The 25,622-nt window shown below is 35.9% G+C and overlaps 4 protein-coding genes and 1 non-coding gene across 7 annotated transcripts; 3 read left to right on the forward strand and 2 right to left on the reverse strand.

The window, feature by feature from the left end:
- Positions 1–3,509: 3,509 nt before the first annotated feature.
- Positions 3,510–4,757, forward strand: LOC125218225 (uncharacterized). Of its 2 annotated transcripts, none has more exons than XM_048119857.2 (4): positions 3,510–3,936; positions 4,049–4,111; positions 4,195–4,269; positions 4,346–4,757. In XM_048119857.2, exons 1-4 carry the CDS (start codon positions 3,613–3,615, stop codon positions 4,541–4,543), a joined length of 660 nt encoding a protein of 219 aa, XP_047975814.1. In that variant the 5' UTR covers positions 3,510–3,612; the 3' UTR covers positions 4,544–4,757. The 2 variants fall into 2 exon arrangements, with proteins under 2 accessions (XP_047975814.1, XP_047975815.1); XM_048119858.2 differs by having other exon boundaries at positions 4,198–4,269.
- Positions 4,758–4,934: 177 nt separating this feature from the next.
- LOC125223470 (tubulin beta-1 chain-like) lies at positions 4,935–7,259 on the reverse strand. The gene is made up of 3 exons (XM_048126633.2): positions 6,780–7,259; positions 6,078–6,347; positions 4,935–5,777 (listed from the first exon to the last, which is right to left on the reverse strand). Exons 1-3 carry the CDS (start codon positions 7,171–7,173, stop codon positions 5,101–5,103), a joined length of 1,341 nt encoding a protein of 446 aa, XP_047982590.1. The 5' UTR covers positions 7,174–7,259; the 3' UTR covers positions 4,935–5,100.
- A 4,666-nt stretch (positions 7,260–11,925) lies between these two features.
- LOC125185780 (small nucleolar RNA Z161/Z228) lies at positions 11,926–12,023 on the forward strand. The gene has a single exon (XR_007170278.1). It is a non-coding gene; the product is annotated as a small nucleolar RNA Z161/Z228 (small nucleolar RNA).
- Positions 12,024–16,629: 4,606 nt separating this feature from the next.
- LOC125219342 (thaumatin-like protein 1) lies at positions 16,630–18,321 on the forward strand. The gene is made up of 3 exons (XM_048121292.2): positions 16,630–16,794; positions 16,872–17,547; positions 17,926–18,321. Exons 1-3 carry the CDS (start codon positions 16,746–16,748, stop codon positions 18,137–18,139), a joined length of 939 nt encoding a protein of 312 aa, XP_047977249.1. The 5' UTR covers positions 16,630–16,745; the 3' UTR covers positions 18,140–18,321.
- A 1,951-nt stretch (positions 18,322–20,272) lies between these two features.
- Positions 20,273–25,286, reverse strand: SHD (Chaperone protein htpG family protein). Of its 2 annotated transcripts, none has more exons than XM_048124249.2 (15): positions 25,130–25,286; positions 24,821–24,941; positions 24,583–24,736; positions 24,406–24,486; positions 24,010–24,121; positions 23,762–23,888; positions 23,532–23,670; positions 22,729–22,846; positions 22,371–22,564; positions 22,073–22,288; positions 21,811–21,976; positions 21,551–21,689; positions 21,326–21,476; positions 20,857–21,261; positions 20,273–20,766 (listed from the first exon to the last, which is right to left on the reverse strand). In XM_048124249.2, the coding sequence occupies exons 1-15, from the start codon at positions 25,194–25,196 to the stop codon at positions 20,500–20,502; spliced, it is 2,457 nt and encodes an 818-aa protein (XP_047980206.1). In that variant the 5' UTR covers positions 25,197–25,286; the 3' UTR covers positions 20,273–20,499. The 2 variants fall into 2 exon arrangements, with proteins under 2 accessions (XP_047980206.1, XP_047980205.1); XM_048124248.2 differs by having other exon boundaries at positions 21,551–21,692.
- Positions 25,287–25,622: the final 336 nt, after the last annotated feature.

Here is a 25,622-nt window from a genome sequence, read left to right on the forward strand (position 1 = left end):
ATTTCCCAATGCAACAGAATTGTCTATTGATCAAGTGAATGATATCAAAGATTGAGTGAAGATTGATACTCCCTCCATTTCATAGTAACAGAGGCATTTCATTTTATGCACTTATTTTGAAAAAATAATTATAAATAGTTAAAGTGGAGAAAAAGTGAAGTAAGAGAGAAAATATTATACTAGATAAGACTTTTTTCTACATTATTCTCTTTCTTACTTTACTTTTTTTCTACTTTAACTAGTTATAATTATTTTTTCAAAACGAGTGTGCAAAATAAAATGTCTCTATTACTATGGAACGAAGGTAAGTTTGTTGTCTTGGTCCCTGGTCCCAGTTGTGTTGTGTTGTGATTTGAGTAAATTCACTGTACCGGAGTTGTACTGAATTGGAGTAAAGATTGATAATATGTTTCTTGTCTTCGGTGTCCAGTCGTGTTTTTCTAGCTTTTGCTATTGATTATATGGTGTTGGTGCCCGAGAGTTCGGTTTTATTATTGTGTTTTATTTCATTAGTTGTTCCTATTTGTGTTTACTTTAAATTGATTAGGTTGTTGGTGTTGTCAGATGTTTTGTTATTTTGTAGGATTTCTATTTTTTTTATTGGAATCTTAATCACTTGTGTGAATCTTTACTCATTTGTATGACTAGCTCAAGCGTTTTTCTCTAAATAATAAAATCTGGTTTTACAAATTACAATGATTACATCTTTAATCGAGTAGTTGTTTGTACTTGTCTTGACCAGTAACATAATAGTAATAAATCCTATTTTTTTTTTCTTCACTTTAACTGCTGTTTCTATTATTACTTCAAAACGAAAACAGAAAATGAAACGTCTCTATTAACATGGAACGTAGAGAGCAATATCTAAGAAGCCAAATATCAGCTAAAATTTAAATAAATAAAGGCCTATACTTTTCTCCACTTACTAATAAATTCCAATAATGGGCCGCAATATTCAACTAGGATACATCTCAATTTGAATTTGGATTGTCCATAAAACAAAAATGCATCTTAGGCCCAATCAACAGGCAAAAAGGGTTTGGACACTTTTGTTCACCGTTGACGGCAAGTAGAAATTGGGAATTATGAGATTAATTAGATTAAATAAGTTATTAATTTAGGAGCTATAAGGATATATCGGTGGGTTTGTGTTAAAATGACAACACCTCTTAAAGTGATATTGTGACATCATGTATCCAACAATATTATAAACGCTACACAGCAATAGCATAAACGTTATAGATTGTTGTCTAAACGCTACACGACAATAGTATAAACGCTATAGATTGTTGTCTAGCGTATTTGATATTGCTGGCCGAGAAAATTTACCATTGAGCACTTTTTATGATTGCCACATGATAGCTGATTATTCATCCCCATATACAAATGATTGGCTAGAAATGATGGTATGGTGTTACTTTAAGAGGTGTTGGTCATTTTAACGCACCCTTACATAGGTAATCTTATTTATTAACAATATTTTAAAGAAGAGGCTATAGTGGACAGAACGAGGACTCTTAATAAATATAATGGTTTTGAAGAGTTAAATTTCAACTATTTTCGTTACGTCACTATAGCAAAGAGAATGCACGATACAACACAACTCTGAACCATTTAAAAAAACTATAGCATGATTTGTTGGAGTTAAATCGTATTTAACCTAAAACGAACGAAATCTTTTCCCATTTTAAAGTAGTTAGAAATTAACCTTTAATTAGAAGACTTATAATTGGCAAATTTGAAAAATAAATATGAGCGAAGAGAAATCTAAGCCAATGGTCGCCAAGTGTAAAAGGTTATATAACAAGGCTCGTTTTTTCTTATGGTAACTACTCCATGATTAACCATAGTATATATGGCATATATTCTTGAACGTGCTAATCAAATTTTAACCAAAACAAAAACTTACCAAAGTAACCGAATAAATATCATATTTATTATTTAGTCTCTTGTGTGTGAGAGAGATTGTTTTACTGTAGAAAGTGCGAAAATGTTAATTAACATTGAATGCTAATTTATACGCATTTAAATTCTGAGTCCCTAAGTGATCTCCAGAGTCCAGACTCCAAATTTAGATATATATGAATCTTGACAATATAATTATAATTTAATTTTTAAAATTTTTCCTAATCTTAATTTACCAAAAAATAAAATAAAATCATTCTGGTGAATTTGAGAGTTGTGAAAGATATACATAAGAATTAATATAATACTATAAGATACGTAAATCTATTAGCATATATCCTCTTCTTGGAATTTCTTTAACATTATCTCAATGAAATACATATATATCTATGAGAGAAGAGGAGAAAATAAATGCATACTCTATTTATAACAAAAAACTCGGCCTAAATAAAGTCCAAATCTTGGCGCAAGTCGCTATTTTAGTCAAGAAATGTTTTCACCATTTATTGCAACCCAAAATTTCACTAATTTGGTAAAAAAAAAAAATCTCTAACTATTGGCAAATGCCAATTGTACAACAGTTATTGCGGATCAAGCAAAATGCAAAAGTTTGTAGAGATGACATGTTAGTTATTATCAAACGTAAGCAAATTGTATGTGGCAACACGACTTGGATCATAGGAAATTTACCACATAAGTAAATATTGGATTATGTAAATTTCAAATAAAGTAATCAATGGGATTGACGTTGATAAAAAAAAGTTGCTTTTGACAAGATGAGAGTGACTCATCGGTCGGTAACTTTGAAACCAATTTTGAAAAGGTATCAATTGATTAAGCTCTATATCTAGATAGTAAAAATGAATATTCTATCACAATAGAGAATAATTGATTCGACTAATTCAAGAAAACTGAAACTAAATTTGGTAGCAGACAGGCATCACAATTCACTACATTATTAGTCATAAAAGATGTCTTCCAACACTTCCAAGTCAAAAAATAAATTTCAAAACAATACTTAAAAAACAAGGGACCGAATAATCACAAATAGCAAGAAACAAAAAATACGCAAAGATTAACATTTTGTACCTTGTCATATGTTGCACCAATGACTAAGATAGATGCATCGCCATCTATGATAGTACAACAGCGAGATTAAACATGACCTGATGGCTAATACTTTGTTGTGGTATTTACCTTTCCATCTATTAACATTTGACCGACGCTACTAGTTGACCCCGTTAAGGTGTGTTACAAATCGCAATGAAAAAATATACAGCAAAAGTAAGTAACATAAGCACAAAATGATCAGGTAGATAAGTATAAAATCATTTTTGTTAGATTTTTTAGGCTTTCTTGATGAACATTTTACGTTGTAATATCGAATAGAATTTCCATTGAGTCTATGAAACAAACCAAGTTCAACAAACTAAAAATTTGTTTTATTATTTTCAATTTTTGTTGCAAGTAGGCATTCGGATGACCGGTGGGGACCATAGATCGCTTAAACCCTAGCAGACTCTCCTGCTCTACTCGAGCGACACGTGTCACAGCCACGGCATTCTCTCCCCCATAATTATTTTTCATCCCCAAAATAAAAGAAAAACAAAACCTTCCACTCTCCAGCAACTAGCTCTCTCTCTCTTCAATTCATCTCTCCCCTCAAATCCATTATCACCACCAAAATCGAAGTTCGTTCACAGAGAGATGGAGCAGAGCGCGGCTCCGTGCAGTTCTCTGATTTCTTCGCCCAATGAAGACGAATTCGCCGTTTGCCAAATCCTGCTCGGTCTCAGGAAGCTGTTGTCGCTATCTGAATCGCTCTCCGATCACAACTGGGGCTGCAGACGGAGGAGATCCTGCCTTGGCTCGCCTCCGAGCGCTTCATCCCTACCGGAAAATAAAATTGAAGAGGCACGTCTTCCTCTCAAAGCAGAGGAGGAGGCGGCGGCAGTTTCGAGCCCCGAAACGCCGCTTTCCTTCCCCCGCAGCGAATGCGATGATAGGCACAAGCATTCGTCGAAGAAAAGGGTACATACTTTCTCCTTAATCTGTTTCCTCTTTGATTTGTAAATGAATTGATTTTGACGATCCCCTGTTTTCCTGTAAGTCAAATTGACGATTTTAACCCTTGGATCTGCAGTTGAGGGAAGGTTACTTGGATATGATAAACAGACTGACTGAGCGGAAGGAGCTGCTGTCAAGGGTAAATTCGTCATAACATAACACTTGTCATTCTTCTCTCATCACCACCTTATCTCCTTCTCTCTCCCAATCTAAACAAAACAGCAGATTAAAAAGGCGAACAAGTTCCACAACCAGCTCAAGGCCTACAATTCCCAGCTCAAATCATTCAAACAAGCGGTATGAAATGGAATTATCCTCTCGAATTAATCCAAATTTTTTTTAACTTAAAATCAACATTTTGTTTGCAAATCAGGAGATGAGAAGAGATCATGTGCTCCGATTGGGAGGGGAAAGGGATATTGATCTCAACCGCCCCGCAGAAGAGGCGTTCGGCGACGTGGAGGTATGTCAGCCGTTTGATGCGGCCGCGGATAAACGGGCCAGATCTGCTGAAGCAAGGATGAAGAGGATGAAAATCATCAAAAATAAGTCTAGATTTAGGAAATACTAAATCTTTTCATTTATTGTTTTCTTTTTGTTCCACATTCACCACTAGTTCTCCAATAGAATTGGGTAGAATTAATTTCTTGATGTTTGCCAAAAATATTGGTTTGATTGAGATTGTAAAGCAGCAACATTTTTGGGTAAATTTTTGTACTAATGAATTTATCTGCGGAAAGTTTTACTTTTGGAATGGATGGAAGAGATATTTTGTTGTAGTACTACTGATTCTCTTGTGTCGTCATATTATATTTCCATTTATAAGTAAACAAACTTGATTTACAAGAAAAATATGGGTGACAAATTTGATCTCAAGATTTTTACAATGTTGAGTTTATGATTACGAGAATAATTATACCAACAGTGGTAGTTGCAGTTACAAGAAATGAATTTACGATGAATAGTCACAAAAATTAATCAATCACTAATACAGAACAAATCCAAACATATACGGAGTGCTAATTCTATCAAACTCTTATGTGATGAATGAATATAAAGCATAAATTCAAAGACAAACATTAATAAAAAGGTATCCTCTACTACTGTTTTTTCCACGGAGATAGTATATCAATTCTCATAATCTTGAGCACCGCCGTCGTCGTAGTCCTCCTCCTCGTCGGCGACGGCGTCCTGGTATTGTTGGTACTCCGCCACCAGATCATTCATGTTGCTCTCCGCTTCCGTGAACTCCATCTCGTCCATCCCCTCCCCGGTGTACCAATGTAGGAAAGCCTTCCGGCGGAACATGGCCGTGAACTGCTCACTGACGCGGCGGAACATCTCCTGTATCGACGTCGAGTTTCCGATGAACGTTGACGACATCTTCAACCCGGTAGGCGGTATGTCGCAGACGCTCGACTTGACGTTGTTCGGGATCCACTCGACGAAGTAGGACGAGTTCTTGTTCTGCACGTGCAACATTTGCTCGTCGACCTCCTTTGTGCTCATCTTCCCCCGGAACATGGCGGAGGCCGTCAAGTACCGCCCGTTTCGGGGGTCGGCCGCACACATCATGTTCTTAGCGTCCCACATCTGCAGGGACAGCTCTGGGACGCTAAGGGAAAAGTAGTTTTGGGATCCACGGGAGGTGAGTGGGGCGAACCCCACCATGAAGAAGTGGAGGCGGGGGAACGGGATTAGGTTCACGGCCAGTTTCCGAAGGTCGGAGTTTAGCTGCCCCGGGAACCTTAGGCAGCATGTCACCCCGCTCATCGTCGCCGAGATCAAGTGGTTCAGGTCCCCAACTGCCGGAGAGATAAAATGAGTAGAAAAGTGAGTGGCATGTGAAACTTACTTTCGTATACTTATTATGTAATAAAAGTTTTATAATAAAAGTAAGTTAAATGAATTAATTGGATATGAGGTTCATTTACTAAATTGTCAAAATGAAAGTATGTATTTAATAGGAATGGCCCAAAATGAAGTATTATGTAAGACATATATTAGGAAACATAAAAAATACTTATTTTCTAAAAGTATGCACATTATTTGGCTAGTGATCAAAATTGTAGAGTTTGGGTGGGTAGTTAAAAATTGGTACTTACAACTTGGAGTGGTGAGCTTGAGGGTGCGGAGGCAGATATCATAAAGGGCCTCATTGTCGAGGACCATGCATTCGTCCGCGTTCTCGACTAGTTGGTGGACGGAGAGGGTGGCGTTGTAGGGCTCGACGACCGTGTCAGAGACCTTCGGGGAAGGGAAAACGGAGAAAGTGAGCATCATTCTATCGGGAAACTCCTCTCTGATCTTTGAGATTAGGAGGGTACCCATGCCAGACCCCGTGCCCCCACCCAATGAGTGGCACACTTGGAACCCTGATCACATAGTTGGTAACAACAATTAATCTTTCCGGTACGAACAAATATGAGGCAATGAAATAGGATTAGTTGTCTCTAAAATTACGAAATCAAGCCAAATTCTGGATTTTTTCCCCAAAATTTTAATGCAAACACAAAGTTTCAAAAAATCGCAACTATCCCATAACATTTTTATTTAGCAAAATACGATATGGAGTTGGTGCATATGTATGGATTTTGGTGATACAGATAAACAGTAATGTAAATGTGTATTGACTTGACAATACGGCTAACTAAACTTTCATTTTCCTACAAATTTGATCAAATGAGACAATTCCAAACTTGAAGAACTTTTGATATGTAATTCAATTTTTGAGACAAATTAGAACCGACATATATTTTGTGATTTTTATAGACAATGAAGCCAATAAAATAAAAAGGGTTTTCAACCTTGCATACAATCGCAGCTCTCAGCCTCCTTCCTAACAACATCGAGCACCGAGTCGATGAGCTCGGCGCCCTCAGTGTAATGGCCCTTGGCCCAGTTATTCCCGGCCCCGGACTGGCCGAATACGAAGTTGTCGGGGCGGAATATCTGGCCATAGGGGGCGGCCCGGATGGAGTCCATGGTGCCGGGCTCGAGATCCATGAGGACGGCCCTCGGGACGTACCTCCCTTCGGAGGCCTCATTGAAGTAGACGTTGATGCGGTCGAGCTTCATGCCGTCGCCGCCCTTGTACTTTCCGGTGGTGTCGACGTCGTGCTCATGGCAGATCACCTCCCAGAATTTGGAGCCGATCTGGTTGCCGCATTGGCCACCTTGAATGTGAAGGATCTCTCTCATCCTTTCCCGATTTCAATCTAATTGTGGGATCAAGCTGAGGATGTTTTCATCAAACCAAAATGAGGTGGAGAGGAATGTGAGGGACTCTGATTATTTCCACCAACCGCTATTCTCTCTTCAATCTCCACACATTAATGTAATATTTACAATTAGAGGTAAAAAATTAGCTCAATCCACATGTGGTTCACAGTTAAATCGGCCAATCCTTTTCAATTTGCAATAGCTCAACATATAAACGGTTTTAACCCCTCAATTCTATTTTATACCATGCCATATGTTTTTCTCTGTACGAACCCTCTTCTATTTGTTCACAACTTTTTTTGAACTTATAATTTAGGAGTACCTTTATTAAGTTAATTTGTCATAAAGAATAATTTCAATTGAGAATATGTCACAAAATTAGTTGTGTTGTAATGCATAATTTGTTTTAGTAATCAGGAGTAGTACGAATTAGTAATTACTCCATTCGCCCATGAGTAATTGACACTAACTTTTTTTTCTTCGTACGTCCACAATTAATTGACACTCTTATTAAGAGGGGGATCCTCTGCTGTGATTAAAACCACAGCACCCCATGTTGTGGTGTAAAACGCATAAGTTTTGTAATCAAACGACAGCAAACTATTTAATACTTATTCAATTCATCCCACCACCCCCATCCCCCCTACCCCCACCACCCCGTACCCATACCTAGGGGTGAGCAAAATAACCGAAAACCGAATATCCGAACCGAACCAAACCGAAATTTTGAAATTCGGTTCGATTTTTTCGGTTTGGTTCGGTTTGGGCAAAAAAAAAACCGAAAAACCGAATTATATTTTAAATATATTATTATATATTTTTATCCTATTAATTTAGTTTATTATATCATATATATATATATATATATATAACATATATTCTTCTAATATATTTTTATATAATAAATATTATATATATATTATATTAATTTTATATTATATATATTTATATTCTATTAGTATATATAAAATAAAATAAATTAGATATATTAAAATATACCATCTTTTTCCGGTTTTTCGGTTTTGTTTTGAAATTTCGGTTTTTTCGGTTTATTTCGATTTTTTAAGTTCAATTTTCGGTTTTTTGATTTTCAGTTTTCGGTTTTTCGGTTCGGTTCGGTTTCAATTTTAACCTAAATTCGGTTTTTCGGGTTCGGTTCGGTTTGGGCGAAAAACCGAACCGAAACCCGAATGCACACCCCTACCCATACCCCAATTTCTTTGAATTCATCTACATTTTGTTTGGATATATAATTAAAGATGTGTACTACTAAATTCTTTAATTCTTTATTAAGATTTCTTTATTATACATTATGTTAAACATAATTCTTTTTTCTATATCTTTTTAATTATAAGTCATTTTGATAGCTAAACTAGATTTGTATTAAAAATATTAAAAGAAAACAAAAAGTGTATGTTGTGGTTTAACAGAAATTTACTTCCTCAATATTTTTATTCTTTTCTTTTATGGTATACTTTAATTTGTTTATTTAGTAAAAACCACCTTAAATTTAATTATCGATATAAGAAAATTAAAATGGCTAGCCAAAAAGTTACTTACTTTTAAATCAAATGCATATTATTGAAACTCAATCAATAAATAGTCAATTTACAAAAAGAATTATAATACGAAACATTAGTGTTACTAAATATAACTAAAAATATTAAAATAATAAATGAATTAAAAGAAATAGTTCATGGCAAGTTTCCTGCCAAATGATGTTAACTGTTAAGTGAAGATTAAAAGAATTGTTTATAAGGCCATCCACAGCGGCAAAAAAAAATGTCCCGATCTCGTCTCGGAGGGACGAGACGCCAGCGAGACGGCGTTGTGGGCGTCGTCTCGTCCCCATCTCGTCGCCAGCGCGTCCCGTCGCGGCGAGGCACCCCGTGAGACGTCTCGCCACGCGCTTGGGCGACGTGGCGAGCTCCGGTTCGTGCGTGACGCCCACTCGCCGTCCCGCGATTGGGCGTCGTTTATATCCATTAAAATTGATTTTTTTTTATTTTTTTTAAAAATCAGAAAAAATTCAAAAAAATAAAAAATATATATAAAAAAAATTCAAAAATTATACTAGCCGTTTATAGCCGTTTTTTACAAATTTTTAATTTTTTTAAAATTTTTTTTAAGCCCCAAATCACTTCTATAAATACCAAATCATTCCCACAAATTATCCACCATAAAAAAACTCTCTATTCTCACTCAAACACACTACATTCTTCATCTCAAAACATTTTTCTTCTCCCAAATTTAATCAATTCATGGATCCATTTGAGCAAATGCGTCAACTAATGGAACAATCGCTAGAAGAAGATCGACGTAGGGAGGAGGAGGAAGCCGCAGCGCGTCAAAAGCGAACCCGGAAATACATCCATCGTGACCGGGAGCAAGCCGCCGCAAGGTTGGTACGCGATTACTTCTCTAACAACCCAAGATGGGATGATACCTATTTCCGTCGCCGTTTTCGTATGTCACGCCCGCTATTTTTGCATATCGCAAATACATTGGCGGCCCGGGAAGAGTACTTCAAAGAAGGTTTCGACGCTACTGGCCGTTCCAGTCACACGACGCTCCAGAAATGTACTGCAGCAATCCGTCAGCTTGCTACTGGACAAACGGCGGATTTGTTCGACGAATACCTACACGTCGGAGAAACCACTGGGAGACTTTGTTTGATGAACTTCTGCAAAGGCGTCCGGGCAGCCTTCACCGACGAATTTCTGAAGAAGCCAAACACCGCGGATTGTCAGTTTCTGCTCCAACTTCACGAACAAGCACACGGGTTTTCCGGGATGCTCGGGAGCGTCGATTGCATGCATTGGCAATGGAAGAATTGCCCAACGGCGTTGAGAGGGTCATACACGAGCGGCCACAAAGGCACCCACCCCACCGTTATACTCTAGGCCATCGCCGACTACCGGCTATGGATTTGGCATGCGTATTTCGGGGTCCCCGGCTCGAACAACGACATCAACGTGCTCAACCACTCCGACCTCTTCACCGAAGTTCTGAATGGTAAAGCGCCAGCCATCAACTTCGTCGCTAACAACCGCCAGTATAAAATGGGGTACTATCTTGCCGACGGCATCTATCCGAAGTGGCCAACCTTCGTGAAGACGTTCAACAGGCCTGCGAACGAAAAACAAGCTCTTTTTGCGCAGAAGCAAGAGGCTGCTCGCAAGGATGTGGAGAGAGCGTTCGGGGTTCTCCAAGCTCGATGGAACATTATCAAAGCCCCGGCTCGACAGTGGTTTATGGAGAATATGGTCGACATCATGTATACGTGCATAATCTTGCACAACATGATTGTCGCCGACGAAGGACCTGAGGCGGGAAATTGGTTCGACCCTGAAACCCCGGGAAGCTCAACCGCAAGTAGTCCGCCTCGCAGTGGATTGCATCCGTCTTTGGAAGAGCGGATGTGTATTCGAGCTAGGACACGTGATTCTACCGCCCACGGCCAACTCCAGGAGTGTATTTTTATTTTTTTAGGATTTTAATTATGTGTGTGTTTTTTTTAGGATTTTAATTATGTATTTTTTTTTTTTAGGATTTTAAATTGTAATTTTATTTTATTTAATGAAGTGTGTTTTTTATTAGTTGGATTAGTTGAAAATAAAAATGAAAAATGAAATTGAATGAATAGTTAAGAGATGAGATGGTTAAGAGATGGATGGATGTGGGTGCTATCTCTTAGTTAAGAGATGGAGTGAAAAGTACAGTGGAGCCCATGAATAGTGAAGAGATGAGACGGTTAAGAGACGGATAAGAGACATTGCTGTGGATGCCCTAACTTACGGTGGGAGATTAATAGAAAACGTGGGTAGGGGTGTTGGGATGAATTGAATAAGTACTACTACATCTGTCCCTGAAAATTTGATACAGTTTACCATTTTGGTCCGTCCCTGAAAATTTGATACACTTCACTTTTATCATTTTTGGTAGTAGACCCCATATTCCACTAACTCATTCCTACTCACATTTTATTATAAAACTAATACTTTAAAAGTAGGACCCACATCCCACCAACTTTTTCAACTCACTTTCCATTACATTCTTAAAACCCGTGTCGGGTGAAAGTGTAGCAAATTTTGAGGGACGGAGGTAGTATTAAATAGTTTGCTGTCGTTTGATTACAAAATTTATGCGTTTTACACCACAGCATGGGGTGCTGTGGTTAAAACCTCAGCAGAAGATCCTCCTCCCTTTTGTTAAGACTCATTTTAATCATGGACCTCACATTTCATTATTTTATCATACTCACATTTTATTATAAAATTAATATTAATATTATATAAAAGTAAGACTCATATTTCACTAATTTTTTAATCAATTTTCAACTATATTTTGTAAAATCACGTTTTAAGTTAAAATGTTCAATTCATTATTGAGGGAGGAAGTAATACAATCCAAAAATTGGTTGAATCGGTCAACGCTTTATCGGCCCAATTTTTAATCTACAATTATTCAGGTTTGGATGAAAGCCCAATAGGTTTTTTAAGCTTGCTAAACTAATGGGCCTACTGGGCCGAGGAGAGTTTTACAAAGAAGGAAAGAGAAAACCCTAATTCAACAATTCTTCACCTATAAATCTGCTGAATTCAGCTGCTTTTGCATAACAGCTCCGATTCTTTGGTTATTCTCCACATCTCATATATTTTTGTTACAAATCTAAATTTAAGTCTTATTTTGAAGAATCTTCTATCACTTTTTGTTAACTTCAATTATATTCCCCCAAATGATGATTCTGGATTGAATATCTCACGACGGTCGTCTGAGATGCTCAGTGTCATCGTTGATGTAATCACAATCCTTTGTTTCTGATGGATTTTTTATTTCTTTGATTGTTGGTTTTTAATACCTTTCGATTCAAAAATGGATGGGTGGCTCAATGAGGATAATCCTTAAATTATTCCGATAGTATATGAATGGATAATTTACCTCCTACTCATTCTGAGAGCCTTCTGCCTATTTTTCTCCATTTTTCTTATATTTTTATTCCACTATCCAATTACGTTTAATTTCCAAATTTTGATACTACTGATTTCCATTATTTTACCTTTAAAAAAAATTGATTTTGTTTTGAAAATCTAATTTTTGCAATTAAATTGATTTCTTTAAATAGCACAATGAAGAAACGCATTTGATGAGATCAGCTGCTGGTCGCTGAAACTTTTATATATAATGCATAAGTCCTTTTCATTCAGAGTGCTGTTTATGAATCCGCACCTTTTTTGTGATTTTAGTTTTTATTCATGTTAAATATCTGAGTTTTTGACAGGCTGTCCTTCATAAACTACCTAAGTTTGGACATTTACATCCTAATTTTACTATCAATTTCCAAATAATGACTACTCTGATCATTACAAATTATCAGCTGGTAAACATAATTGACTTTTAAATTTTGAAAAAATGTTTTCGACTGTACATGAATAAACACACCATATCTGATGTTCAAACAATTATCTAATGAAAATATGTACAGTACATTGGAATATTACAAATTATATTCTTCGAAATAAGTACTAGTATATGACTATGATTCTGGTTTATTATTACAACAAATTATTATTAGTAGCTGTCTGTGCTTTTATTGGGCTTGGACTAAAAGCGAAATGCTATTGGGCTTCAAGTGTTTATCTTACAATTTTTAATTATAAAAATTCTAAAATTAAAATCTCTATTGTTTTATAGTACAACAATAAATTCGTAGTACATATCAACAAAACTCTTGATTCGTTTCGTTTGATTTTCAAAATTTGTAATGTCTTGATTAATAATCATAATGGCTAGTATTGCAAAATTACGTGATAACTAAAATTGTTTGAACAAGTTTAATAAATGTATACTGTATATGAAGTAATTAAAACAAAAGATGACTTCCAAAAACAATGTAGTTCGTTGTGACGTAGTACTAATTTGAATTTTGAGAATACGTTATTAATTGAGTACATAAAGAATCCATAATTATATACTACCTTAAATGAAACTTACATTGAATTGAATATACTTTTAAAAGGTGCGCAATAGTAAAAATTGGATAATTTTCGTGCAATCTCAAATTTACTAAGTAACCGTAATTGTGTTAATGCTGTCTGATTCAGATTAGATAACGATTACCAGTTTTAAAGAGGTAAGCAAGTTATATAGTACTACTAGTAATGTTATTATTAAAAAAATTAAACCTGCATGTTATTAACCTTTTCTTCAAACCCAATCAAATGGCTATTTTTTTGCCTTATGTGTGTATGAATGTGTGTTTACTTAAAAAAGGAAAGAAGCTGACAAGACGACAGATGACTTAGCTTAGAAGAAAATGAATTGGGTGATTAATTTACACATGCTTTTAACTATTATTGGGAGCAAAAAGTTATAGAGATAATATACTAAAATTATCTGGCATTTCTCACTTTGCTGACATATTCTTTGACTTCTTTAATTAATTAAATTTCTCCATGTTGTGATAAATTAACTACTTTAATTATCACTCTACATAGATAATTTGAAAAGTCTAATATATAAAAGTTTAAAAGGCTGTATAAATTGATTATATTTTTGAAGGCATATAGATCAACTGAAAAGGTCTAATTTAAAGGGGTGGATCTATTGATTAAAAATTTAAAACTGTGTAGGATACAATTGAACAGTTGGGATAAGCTGAAAGGTCTAATTATAAAGGTTAAATCTAGAGGCCTATAACAATATTTTTCTTTTTAGGATAAAATTTGACCAATCTATTTGGTTTGGTATGGTGCATGAAATGGATAAGATGTAGTGTTAAATTAATTAACTTTGTATTTGGATTAATTGATATTTTTCTACTGTATGATTCTTAATAGTTAATACTGATTGACGTGTAAAATCAACTAATTATATAGTACAAGCATAGTATTTTCTTCCAAAATACTCCGTACACTTTATTTGGTAATTATAGTCATTGCATATTTTGTAAGTTCTTAAAGGTACAACAAAAAAGAAATTCTCTTTTTTAATTTATTTAGACATAATTTTTGAAAAATCCAAAAATATGATTTAGTAGTGATGTTAATGCATTTATAACAAAGATCTAAGTAGTTCCATTAATAGTTTAAACTTTTGCAAAGAAAAACAAAGGAAGAAAAAGGGAAAATTGAAAAACATAATGTGAAAAGGGGAAAATATGTTCATGCACGTATGTTCTACGTGGTTACTTTCTGTCATACTTTGATGTATCACACTTCCATTTGTAATATTTCTTCCGTTCATTATCCATAGTTTTAGTATTCCTTCTCTCTCAAGTCAAGTGATTGATTTTCGTTTATACCATTATTTTGAGAACATAATAAGAAATAACTAAAATGAAGATAAAGTAAAGAAAAAGAGAATAATGTAGAAGAGAACATTATCATTTTCTTCAAACACGTATTGAAATGCAGTTAATAACTTGAAATGGGACAGAAAGTAATAAACAAAGCATATTTTATTACAAGATTAATGACGGAATTGTTAATTGCCAATCTTTGATGGATTACAGTTTCATTTATAGTGTTCCCTCCTTCTACTACTATCCACATGTGTTTTAATACCGAATTGATAATTAGATTGCAATAAAACTATTTTTTGGAATACCATAATATGATAAATTAATAACAATGTTCAATTACAAGTGTATATTGTTATATGAATGGGTCCAGGGTACAAAGATTATCCTGTTGAACAGTTGGAAGATTTGAAGATTAACAATATCGTTAGAAAAGTAGAAAAAAGGTAAAGAAAAAGAAAGAAAACAATCTTTTCCACTGCTCTTTTTCAAGATTGGTACAGCCTGCGTCATTCCTAACAAAATGTTGATCAACTTTTCTAGTAATCAATTTTAAAGAGGGTTATTGCTGAATTTATACAATGAATTTTGATATCAAGATTTTAATTGAATTTAAATACTATGAATACAGTAATGGGGTATGTATTTATCACATTTCTTTTAAATAGCCTGATTTTGAAGATTATTTTTTAGTATCGAAATCAGAATGTAGTCCAGAAACTCCTTTACAATGTCCCAGAAATAAAATACTATAAAACATTCTATAAAGTTAATTTGTGAGTGCACCACAATTAAATGAGATATATATGCATAAACATTATCAACATATATGCAATTCCTTTTGCTGTGTAAGCACCTCTACTTTTCATGTCACCACCTACTGATTCTTGACTTGTTGTCATGCTTTTTTCTTTTTTTATCTTTTACTAATATCTATACTAGTTTAAATTAAAAAAGTTTGCATCATCTTTATTGAAATTCTATGTTGTAAATGCAATCTTTCGTACACCTCCTTTATTCAAATCTTATCTTCAAAATATAAAGGCTATGCATCGAAACCAACTATACATGCATGTTGGCTTATTTAATTTTAATTTTAATTTTAATTTTTTCTGATAAGAGCTATTTCATTTTCAGTTCAAACCTCAATGTTTGAGCTACAACTTGTAGTAGACATTTTATGTAGATAATATTTTGTAAATGTTACACATTAATTTTAGCCAGCAGGTGGCGCAGATTCTGTGAGAGCCAGATTTTGTAAATTAGATGATGCAACTACAGTCAATTTCCTGAGGAATATAGTATAAGATTGGATGTTGAAAAGAAGCAAGAAATTGATGAGCAATGCATTGCTGCTTTACACGACAGAACCATGTGTGTTCATATTGATCACTACGATTTAATTAGCACACAATTTCTCTTCTTTTCTTTCTTAGAAAGCATTAGAAAAAAATATTTTTTTTAGCTCTGGTCCACTAAATCTGAGAGGATATTTTGACAAAAAATCATCAATTTTGAGTAGGCCCTTCAAATCTATTTATGTATATCGCCCTACCACCTCCGTTTGTATGAGACTGTTGCAAGTCAAAATATATAAGTTCTTATTTGATCAATCAATACATAAGACACAATTCAATCGGATATTACAAAAACAATGAGCATCTAATGATAGCTCTAATGCTCCTTTTTTTTGATAGAGAAATGCTCAAAGAATGTTAAACAACCCAATACACATATCGGATGGGAATAACCTAATTAACTCTGAGTAGCAACAAAGTCATCAATTGATCTTGATCTCTCGTGTATCTCCGAAACTCGTACATGTCATCTGTTTCGGATGGAATGGAAATTCCAGGTACCATCCTCTGTTCCATTATCCCAAGAGTCATAATAGCATTTTCTTCCTCTTAGAAGCTTACCTTATTGCGGATATTTCAATAAGTTCCTGATTCTCCTTTCTAAATTATGGAATGTTTTTAAAAAATATGTTCATTTAATATTAAGAAAATGACAGTGGCTGTCACAGTCGCACATGTGTGTTATAAACATGATGGACACGCACTCATAAATAGAAAAAAGGAATTAAAGAAACTATATAGCATGCCACAAGTAAATGTATATATATAGCTCTCTTCTTTGTCTCTTCATTCTCATTTCATCAATCACCCTTCTCTCTTCTCCAAAATTGTATGGGCTTTACACTTGCACTAATCCATCCATATTCTCAAAAATATTATTCAAAATCATCCAAATGTTTTGTACTCTCTATATCACCCTCACATTCCTCGTCATGATCCAAGGTACGTACTATCATAAAATCATAATTAAATTCGACTATATTATTAATCTATTAATATTCTTGTTTTATAATTTACAGGAAGTTTAGGGACTACATTCCAATTGGTGAATAGATGTGAGTACACGGTCTGGCCGGGTACACTATCCAACTCGGGCAGCCCCGGTCTAGCCACAACCGGTTTCGAGCTCCAACCCGGTTCCACCCGCTCCATCACAGCCGAACCGGGCTGGTCCGGCCGGTTCTGGGGCCGCACCGGCTGCTCGTTCGACCCATCCACCGGCCGCGGCAGCTGCGCCACCGGCGACTGCGGCTCCGGCCAAATGGAATGCAACGGCTCAGGAGCAGCGCCGCCGGCCACCCTCGCCGAGTTCACGGTGGGGTCGTCGGGGAGTCAAGATTTCTACGACGTGAGCCTGGTCGACGGCTACAACCTGCCGATGATCGTGGAGGCGAGCGGCGGACAAGGGGGCTGCGGGGCGACCGGGTGCGTGGCGGACCTGAACCGGATGTGCCCGGAGGAGCTTCGGGCAGGGGGCGGGCAGGGGTGCAAGAGCGCATGCGGGGCGTTCGGGACGCCGGAGTATTGCTGCAGCGGCGAGTTTGGGTCGCCGGATAAGTGCCGGCCGACGGCGTATTCTTCGATATTCAAGAATGCGTGCCCAAAATCGTATAGCTACGCGTACGATGATCCTACGAGTACGTTCACTTGTAGCGGAGCGGATTACACCATCACGTTTTGCCCTTCTCTCACAAGGTTACAAATTCTTCTCATAATAAATACACAAAAATAAAACCTTTTTTTTTTTATCTACCATGCATGGAAACTAGTTGCTTTTTATATCTAAATCATTTCTAAAACTTAACAAGACACTAATTTTTTTAAGTCTAAATTGGTTGCTTTGTGTTTGCATTCTCCATATTTATTTAGTTTTCTTGTACCCTAAGATAATAGTATAGTATATTGTTATAAACATTTACGATGACAAAGAATTTGATGAATTTTGTTAGTGCTTGAATCTCTATTTTTACTTTAAATGGACATTTCATTCTAGTGTCAACATGAAGAGTTTTATAGCAATGTAATAGCGGATGAATGGATCATGTACTAATATGTATCTATATTTTTTTGCAGTAAAAAATCTTCAAGTTGGTCACCAACTACAAATGGGCAACCGGCACCTGCGGTGGCCACTGCTGGTGGCTCACACTCTCATCCGGCTGAAGATAGTCTGTCGACGTGGCTCCCGACTTTTGTCACCGGTGGCTCAGCACATCTTTCACCGAACCCTAATCACATTATCTGTGTTGCGACGACAATTTTATTGTTTGCATTTCTTTTGTTGTAGAATTCGTATTTTAGTTTAGCAAATTGTTGTTAGGATTTGGAGCACATTGCCAAACAAGAGATTTTTTTATTTTTTTTTGCAGTTTTTTTATTTCTTCCTTGGGATGTGTTGATGATACTAGTTGTTGATGGTAGGTACATATTTAAATATTTAATTTAATTTTTGGTGATGTTCTTCTCACTTTCACAAGGAGAAATACCTATGATGCATATTGAACGAAGACCGTGCATAATATAGCATCCTAATTAGTAGTAATATTTTTTCTGTTCCACGAGAGTATGCATATTGAACGAAGACCGTGCATATATAAGTGCATACTTATATATGAGACGGACTAAATGGAAAAGATTCATACTCTTATGGGAATTAATCGATCTTATTAATACTTAAATAGTCTAATTAAACAACTATAATGAACCAACCTCTCAAAAGTATTTTACTTGGTTTTATATGGCTGCAGTTGGCATATTCCTAGACAGATAGGACTCCAACTCCTTATGACTGTTGTGAGTAGCTAATCACATAAAATTTTCTTAAAATCTTCTTTTGGTGCTCCTCTCGCATTGGTGATTTGATAGTTGTTTATAGGTGGACGGTTTCAAATTCCAATTAAAGGCATCGTTTGTGCCAAAGAAATTGCAAAACAAATCATTCCATTTTCACTAAAGTTGTCTCATTACTCTAAAGAGACTTTCCAGCTTCATCTCCTTATGCTTAAAACTTGGATATGCTAATTAAATGCACTAACTAAAGTTGGTAACATAATCCTTTTTTAGCTAAATATATGTAATTTTCAAATCAACGCGTCAAACCCGACAGATGTGGTAGATAAAACAAAAAAGGCAAATTACATGAAGTTGAGCTAAATTCTGAAAAAATATTCAGTGATCCTTCCACACCAAAGTGTCATGATGAGGTGGTGTACTCAACCATTTAATTCTTGACAAATGTCAAAATAAATGACTAGACATGCCAACTAATAGAGTTATTTATGAAAGATATTCATTAAATCACTTTTATAGTTTTATAGAAGATATGCATTAAATAACTTTTATAAAATAATGCATAATTATTAATATTGAAATTATCAATATTTTTTTTTGCCTCCTATGTATACACTACATACTTATATATATAATAATCATATTTTATATGTATTCATTATCTTTTGGCAAAAAAAAAAGTAGTATAATCACGGAGTGCAATACTTTGTTAGTATTATTTAAATTTTATGATTATATGTAAGTGAAAATGCACACAAATAAAAAGTATGATCATAATTTAATTTTTCTATTTTTGTATTGCATTTAAAGAGTTATATGTACTTAACAACTTGATATGAATTTAAAAACTAACTTATAACTATTTAAGTACGTAATTATATTTATACATAGGAGCAAAAAATATTGCTAGCAATTTTTAGATTTTAAAATTATACTGTATTACGTAAAAGTGGTTTAATAAATTTTGTAAGATTTAATGCATTAAATAGGTTATATATATGCTTAGTAACTTAATATAAAAATGAAAATTAAATTATAACTATATAAGTGTGTCATTATATTTATATATACTATAAGAAGAAAAAATATTGACAATTTTCATATTTTAAGAATTAAGAATTTAAGATTATGCAATATTCTATAAAAGTGATTTAATAAATATCTTCTAAAAATAACTCTATTAGTTGGCATGTCTAGTCATTTACTTTTCCATTTGTTAAAAATTAAATGGTTGAGTACACCACCTCATTATGACACTCCTCATTATGACACTTTGGTATGGAAGGACCACTGAATATTTTCTCTTAAATTCTGGTCCGTTCCGTAACTCGAAAAATTATCCGGAAGAAAACTACTACGAGATTTGGATTTATTCACGGACACCACATAACTGAAAAAACTGATAGCCTACCATTAATATAAAATGTTGGCTCGATGAATAGATGACATATGAAATCATTTTACTCACCAATGATAATATCTGAACATGATTTTCAAGCTCCATATCACATCTTATACAATTTTATCAAAATTCTTCAATGGAATTATTGCATTTATACTTTTTTTTATCTTTAATATTGCAAGTCGAATCAAAATTGAGGTAATACAAGTTCCCTAGAAGTAGTGAAAGTGACTGGAAGTTAAAATTTAGCTTATCCCAATGATTTTTCGTAAGTTGAAATACACCATTGTAGTAAAAGCACTCGCGTGTCACGAGAATTCGCACATCATAGCTCGGTTCAACCTCGTATTTGCACTACGTTACTTACTAGACAAGAGAATTTCTAAAGATAACAAAATGAAAATTAGAATCTCCTATCCAGATAACAAAAAAAAAGACAAAAACTTGATCACAGCCTACAGCTCATCCTTCACATCCTCATCCACTGCCTCTTCCTCAATCTTGGGAGAACTCTCCGTTTCTTTTGAACTAGTCTCTGTCTCCGTCTCCGTCTCCTCGACATCGTCCTCCTCCTCCACTGCTGCATCCGGGCTGATGTTGAGGCTGTTCTTCACCGAGCTGTATATCCGGGAAGCAAAATCTTTCGGTTCATTGAGAACGAAGCCGCTCTCCATGAGGGCTGTCTGGTAAATGAGCTTCGCTGTTTCTTTCACGGTTTCATCCTGAGCAAGAGGACGGCAAACCAACGGATTACAATCAGGAAGATGTTAAAAAGACGGAAGAAGCTATGAGTTCGTGAAATGTGGATATACCTCAGGATCCTTGGCTACTCTGGCCTGAAGCTCTTTGATGATGGGGTGTCGGGGGTTGATTTCAAGGACCCTCTTCCCACGCATGTAGGCTTGCTTGCTTGCGTCAGAGAGCGTTTGAGACTGCATAATTCTCTCCATGTTCGAACTCCACCCATATTTGGATGTCACCACCACGCACGGGGAGTCAGCCAGACGGTTGCTGAGCTTCACATCGTCAACGTTTTCACTAGCAAGAGCGCCTTTCCACCATTTGGTCAGCTCCTTGAACGACTCCTTGAGTTGCTTCAGTTTTGATTCCTTCCCGAGTTTGAGCCCCTCCTTGGATACATTTTGGAATTTCTTGTCTTCATAATCCATCAGGTATTGCATCAAGTATTCATCCACGGGGTCGGTGAAGAAAATGACCTGCACAACCCAGGTCAAATACAGTGCTTCGAGACGAACAAGGATCTTTCGGAGAGGAGCTTACCTCGTAACCTTTCTTTTTCAGATTTTCAAGGAATGGAGAGTTCTCGAGCTGTTCCTTGCTTGTTCCAGTAATGTAAAAGATATCTTTCTGTCCTGACTTCATTCTTGCTATGTATTTATCCAGTGAGGTTAATTTACCATCAGATTTGGTACTGCAGAAGACATTAAAACACCATTAGTTTACCATGCATCGAATTTTTCTCCATAATGTAGATAATATGCTTACGTTTCGAATCTAAGAAGTTTTGCTAGGCGATTTCTGTTGGTGGCATCCTCGATGATACCAAGCTTGATTGACTTGCCAAACTCATTCCAGAATTTTGCATACTGGCCCTTCTTTTCATTGCTGTCACCGGATTCTTCGACTTCTGGGATCACATTACATTCCAAAGCAAAAGCAGAACCAGTTAGGCACATAGGAAGAACTTACAATGCAGAAGTTAGCCTACATCGGTCAATAATAACATCTCTTTCAGATTACCCTACCTTTCTTGTCTGTGTCGCTAGCTTCATCAGGGTCCTCCTCAGCAAGCTTGCGGATCATATCAAGGGCTTTACGGATGAGTTTCTTCTTGATCGTTTTCAAGCTGCTGTGCTGTTGTAACATTTCTCTCGACACATTAAGTGGCAAGGTGTCGGAATCAACAAGACCCTGGTAACATGCACAAGTACTAGTTAGAACAGGTCCCATATCTTTATTATTACTCCATAACTTAATACTAGAAAGGTTCAAGGAGGCAAGATTTACCAGTAAGAAGTTGAGATATTTGGGCAGAAGTTCATCGAATTCATCTGAGATAAAGACACGCCTGACGTATAACTTCAAATTGGATTTGTTGGCGTTGTAGTAACTCTCATACAAATCGTGAGGAGCCTTAGGAGGCACAAACAGCACAGCCTTGAATTCCACATCACCTTCAGCATTGAAGTGACTCCATGTCATAGGCTTCTCTTCGCCAAAGTCCTGTCAACAGAGATTAATGTTAATTCAAACAATTAAATTGGTGTAGAAGAATATTAGGTTGCACATTGTTCATGGTCCCCACCTTAGCCAGAGAGTGATAGAATTTTGTGTATTCTTCATCGGTCACCTCCCTTGGACTCCGTAGCCATATAGCTTTCACATCATTCAAAAGTTCCCACTCAGAGGTAGTTTTCTTCACTGTCTTTGTTTTGGGTTTCTTCTCGTCCTCTTCTTTCTCAGCATCCTCTTCCTCTTCCTCGGAAGATTTACTTTCAGCTGTTACATTTCATATGTGGATTAGATGAGCACCAAGAACTATATGCATGGACACTTTAATTATTGTCTTGTAATGAACCAGTAACAAAATTGCACAGTTCGAATATCAAGAAGCAGCTTAAACATGCACGATTAGTACAAAGGGTCACAAATGATGCATGTACCATTATCCTCATCATCACTGGTATCATCTTCCTCAGCAGGGACCTCCTCCTCCACTTCTTTAGTAGCCCAAAGAGATATGGGGAAGTTAATGAATTCAGAATACTTTTTCACCAATTCCTGCAACAATAAGAAATATGGAGAAAAAAGATCAGTGTTCTGAAATAGATAGTAAATCAAACACAAATTCAATGTCACTTTACATCTCTTGAAGTAGTTAACTTGCGGCATTAAGCCCCAAAAAAGTGGATAAACAACAGCACCTCCTCCAACCCACTATAAAAAGAGATGTGAGATCTACAACGGAAAAAACCAAAACGAAATAGCTAGAGCCATTTACTCCGTGCAGGATGGTTATGATGACCTTCTTTGCATACTTAAGCCAGACCATCAAACTACCTAGGTAATACGTATCTCCTCACACGGGTGGTTTTAACAAATCTTCTATGGGATACTATATCTTAACAACCCCTAAATAAATAATGGGGTTACAAATCAGAATCAGAAACCACTAGAGCGCGCTCAGATATCCAAAGAAGAAAAAGGCAGGAGAGCAAACAATCATAGATCACACACAATGAAATCACTACACCTGAAATGCAGTTCTATAGAGGGCAAAAGCAAATTCACACAATTTTTAGAAAAAAAGAAAATAACTAGGGAGTATAGCAAGTCATATGGATAAAGAAAGGCAAGGTAATCAGGGATGAATGAAAGTAATCCTTCAAGCCACCTAGTTCAAAATATAAACAGACAGATAGAAAGAAATAAAAAAAACATATAGATCTTCATGTAAACTACTAACCTTCAATTTGTGCTCTTCCAAATACTCCTGTGCTTCCTCTCTGAGGTGCAGTCTAATTTCAGTTCCACGACCAAGTGGTTCGTTCCATGTATCTTCTGAGATTGCAAAAGCTCCATCTGCCTTCGACTCCCAAACGTGCCTAGAGTTGGTCATAATTTTAAACATCAGTCATGTTATTACATTGTGCATAGGAAATTAGTAGTATAGGATTATGGTGCAAAAGAGCATACTGTTTGTCATCATTATGTTTGCTAATAACTTCAACGTAGTCAGCAACAAGATACACAGAGTAGAATCCAACACCAAATTGCCCAATAAGGTTAAGATCTCCACTTGTCTGCATCTTTTCCACAAATGCTGCATTGACAACATATTATGCCACTTTAATAGAGAAAATTGATCAAACAGAGACACCAGCAACTCAAAGAGCAATTAGCTTTAAAACAATCACCCCACTAGCTGTAACTTGAAATTGTACCTGAAGTTCCAGATTTAGCGATGGTACCCAAATTCTTGATTAAATCCTCCTTTGTCATACCAATACCTCTGTCACGGATTGAGAGTATTTTCTTTTCTTTGTCCAACTTAATCTGCATAGTCACATGAAAATATTATTAATCTCATATTACAATTCACCCTTTAACTGCTCAAACATCCCAGTCACTAAAACAAAAGTCACTTTGCACTGAAGTACCACCAGTTAGTGTAATCTATTTTATTAGTTTACGATGCTCAACATTCTTCTTTGAAAACATTTAACTAAATTACTATTTCAGGTAAATCTAGATATAGTACATTATATCTTAAGTTCTTAACCCATATCAAAAGCTTACTACACAAAATTAGATCAAACATATTCTGCAACAAAGCTTACCTGTATCTCAAGCTTGGCATCATCACCTTCTCCCAAAATTTCCTTATCAGTAAGTGATAAGAATCTGATCTTATCCAAAGCCTGAATAATCATAAAAATCACACATCATTCTCGTACACTTCATTAGATCTGCTGACCAAATACCAAAAAACACAAAAACAAGAGAGATATACTCACATCTGACGCATTGGAGATCAATTCTCTTAAGAATATATCCTTGTTACTGTATAGAGAGTTGATGATAATGTCCATAAGCCGCGACACCTCGGCTTGGAACTCAAACTTCTCCGCGCTCGAGCGGAGAGATTTCCTCGACATCGATTCAGCTTCTCTGCACCACCAGAAATAAATAAATTAAAACGAAAATCACTAAATCATCAAATCACACACTACGAAAGAATAAAACGCAAACTACCTCTTCACAACATCGGAATCGGTGGACAATCCGTGCGGTACGGCGCCGATTTTCTCCTCCACCTTCGGAGGATCGACTGGCGCATCCGAATCAGCTTCGGCATTTGCGTGTAAATTCCTACCTAAAATATTCCACAGATTTATAAAGCAAACCTTCGATATTCGAAAATCACAATATTTCAACCAATCCTAGAGCATAAAATGATTAAACACTAGCTCATACGCCGAATCAACAAAATGAATCTAAATCAATAGAATGAGTAGCACATTTTTACCAAAAAATCGTGAAAAGGAATCAGAATTTAAGTACCTTGATCTGGTAGAAGAAACAAAAGGCAGAGTAGTAACAAAAAGGAGCAGATCGTCCATTTCCTCATTTTTGCTCGCTGCGGTATCTGTGAGTGAGGTTGTTTTTGCACTCGAGTGGAGAGTGAGATTTATTCAGCTCGGGGGTTTAGGAGACTGGTTGACGAGTGCCACGATATGGAGATTTCTGATTGGTTCGATATTCCACGTGTAAGTATCTCATTGGTTGGTTCTGCTTATTAGACGTGGAGTAGCTCTGGTTGTTCTGGAAGCTTCGTCTTTGCGTTTCACATAAGGCAAAATGATTGACGAGAACATTATTTAGACCTAGGTACACGTTATTTAACGCACTAAAATGAATTAAGTATGTAAATTTGCTTTTAAAATAATTAATTAACAGGGTGTTTGTTGTATATACAACCTCTTTTGCCCAATATTTAGGTATTTTATGTAAATTGGTATATAAAATCATCAATTTTGATTTTATGAGCAAATTT

This window comes from Salvia hispanica, chromosome 1 (assembly GCF_029641045.1).
Source record: "Salvia hispanica isolate PSC_SH4W2 chromosome 1, Shi_PSC_v1, whole genome shotgun sequence".
Classification (NCBI taxonomy): Eukaryota; Viridiplantae; Streptophyta; class Magnoliopsida; order Lamiales; family Lamiaceae; genus Salvia; species Salvia hispanica.

Bases quoted from the DNA above. Each gene is read 5' to 3' on its own strand.
- LOC125219342 (XM_048121292.2), top strand. From the start codon at position 16,746: ATGTTTTGTACTCTCTATATCACCCTCACATTCCTCGTCATGATCCAA. The intron at 16,795-16,871 runs GTACGTACTATC...TATAATTTACAG, and splicing joins ATTCCTCGTCATGATCCAAG to GAAGTTTAGGGACTACATTC. The intron at 17,548-17,925 runs GTTACAAATTCT...ATTTTTTTGCAG, and splicing joins TTTTGCCCTTCTCTCACAAG to TAAAAAATCTTCAAGTTGGT.
- LOC125218225 (XM_048119857.2), top strand. From the start codon at position 3,613: ATGGAGCAGAGCGCGGCTCCGTGCAGTTCTCTGATTTCTTCGCCCAAT. The intron at 3,937-4,048 runs GTACATACTTTC...TTGGATCTGCAG, and splicing joins AGCATTCGTCGAAGAAAAGG to TTGAGGGAAGGTTACTTGGA. The intron at 4,270-4,345 runs GTATGAAATGGA...TTTGCAAATCAG, and splicing joins TCAAATCATTCAAACAAGCG to GAGATGAGAAGAGATCATGT.
- LOC125223470 (XM_048126633.2), bottom strand. From the start codon at position 7,173: ATGAGAGAGATCCTTCACATTCAAGGTGGCCAATGCGGCAACCAGATC. The intron at 6,348-6,779 runs GTTGAAAACCCT...CTATGTGATCAG, and splicing joins GAGCTGCGATTGTATGCAAG to GGTTCCAAGTGTGCCACTCA. The intron at 5,778-6,077 runs GTAAGTACCAAT...TCTCTCCGGCAG, and splicing joins CAAGCTCACCACTCCAAGTT to TTGGGGACCTGAACCACTTG.
- SHD (XM_048124248.2), bottom strand. From the start codon at position 25,196: ATGAGGAAATGGACGATCTGCTCCTTTTTGTTACTACTCTGCCTTTTG. The intron at 24,737-24,820 runs GTAGTTTGCGTT...CTGGTGGTGCAG, and splicing joins GATTCCGATGTTGTGAAGAG to AGAAGCTGAATCGATGTCGA. The intron at 21,262-21,325 runs GTAAGCTCCTCT...TGGGTTGTGCAG, and splicing joins TGAAAAAGAAAGGTTACGAG to GTCATTTTCTTCACCGACCC.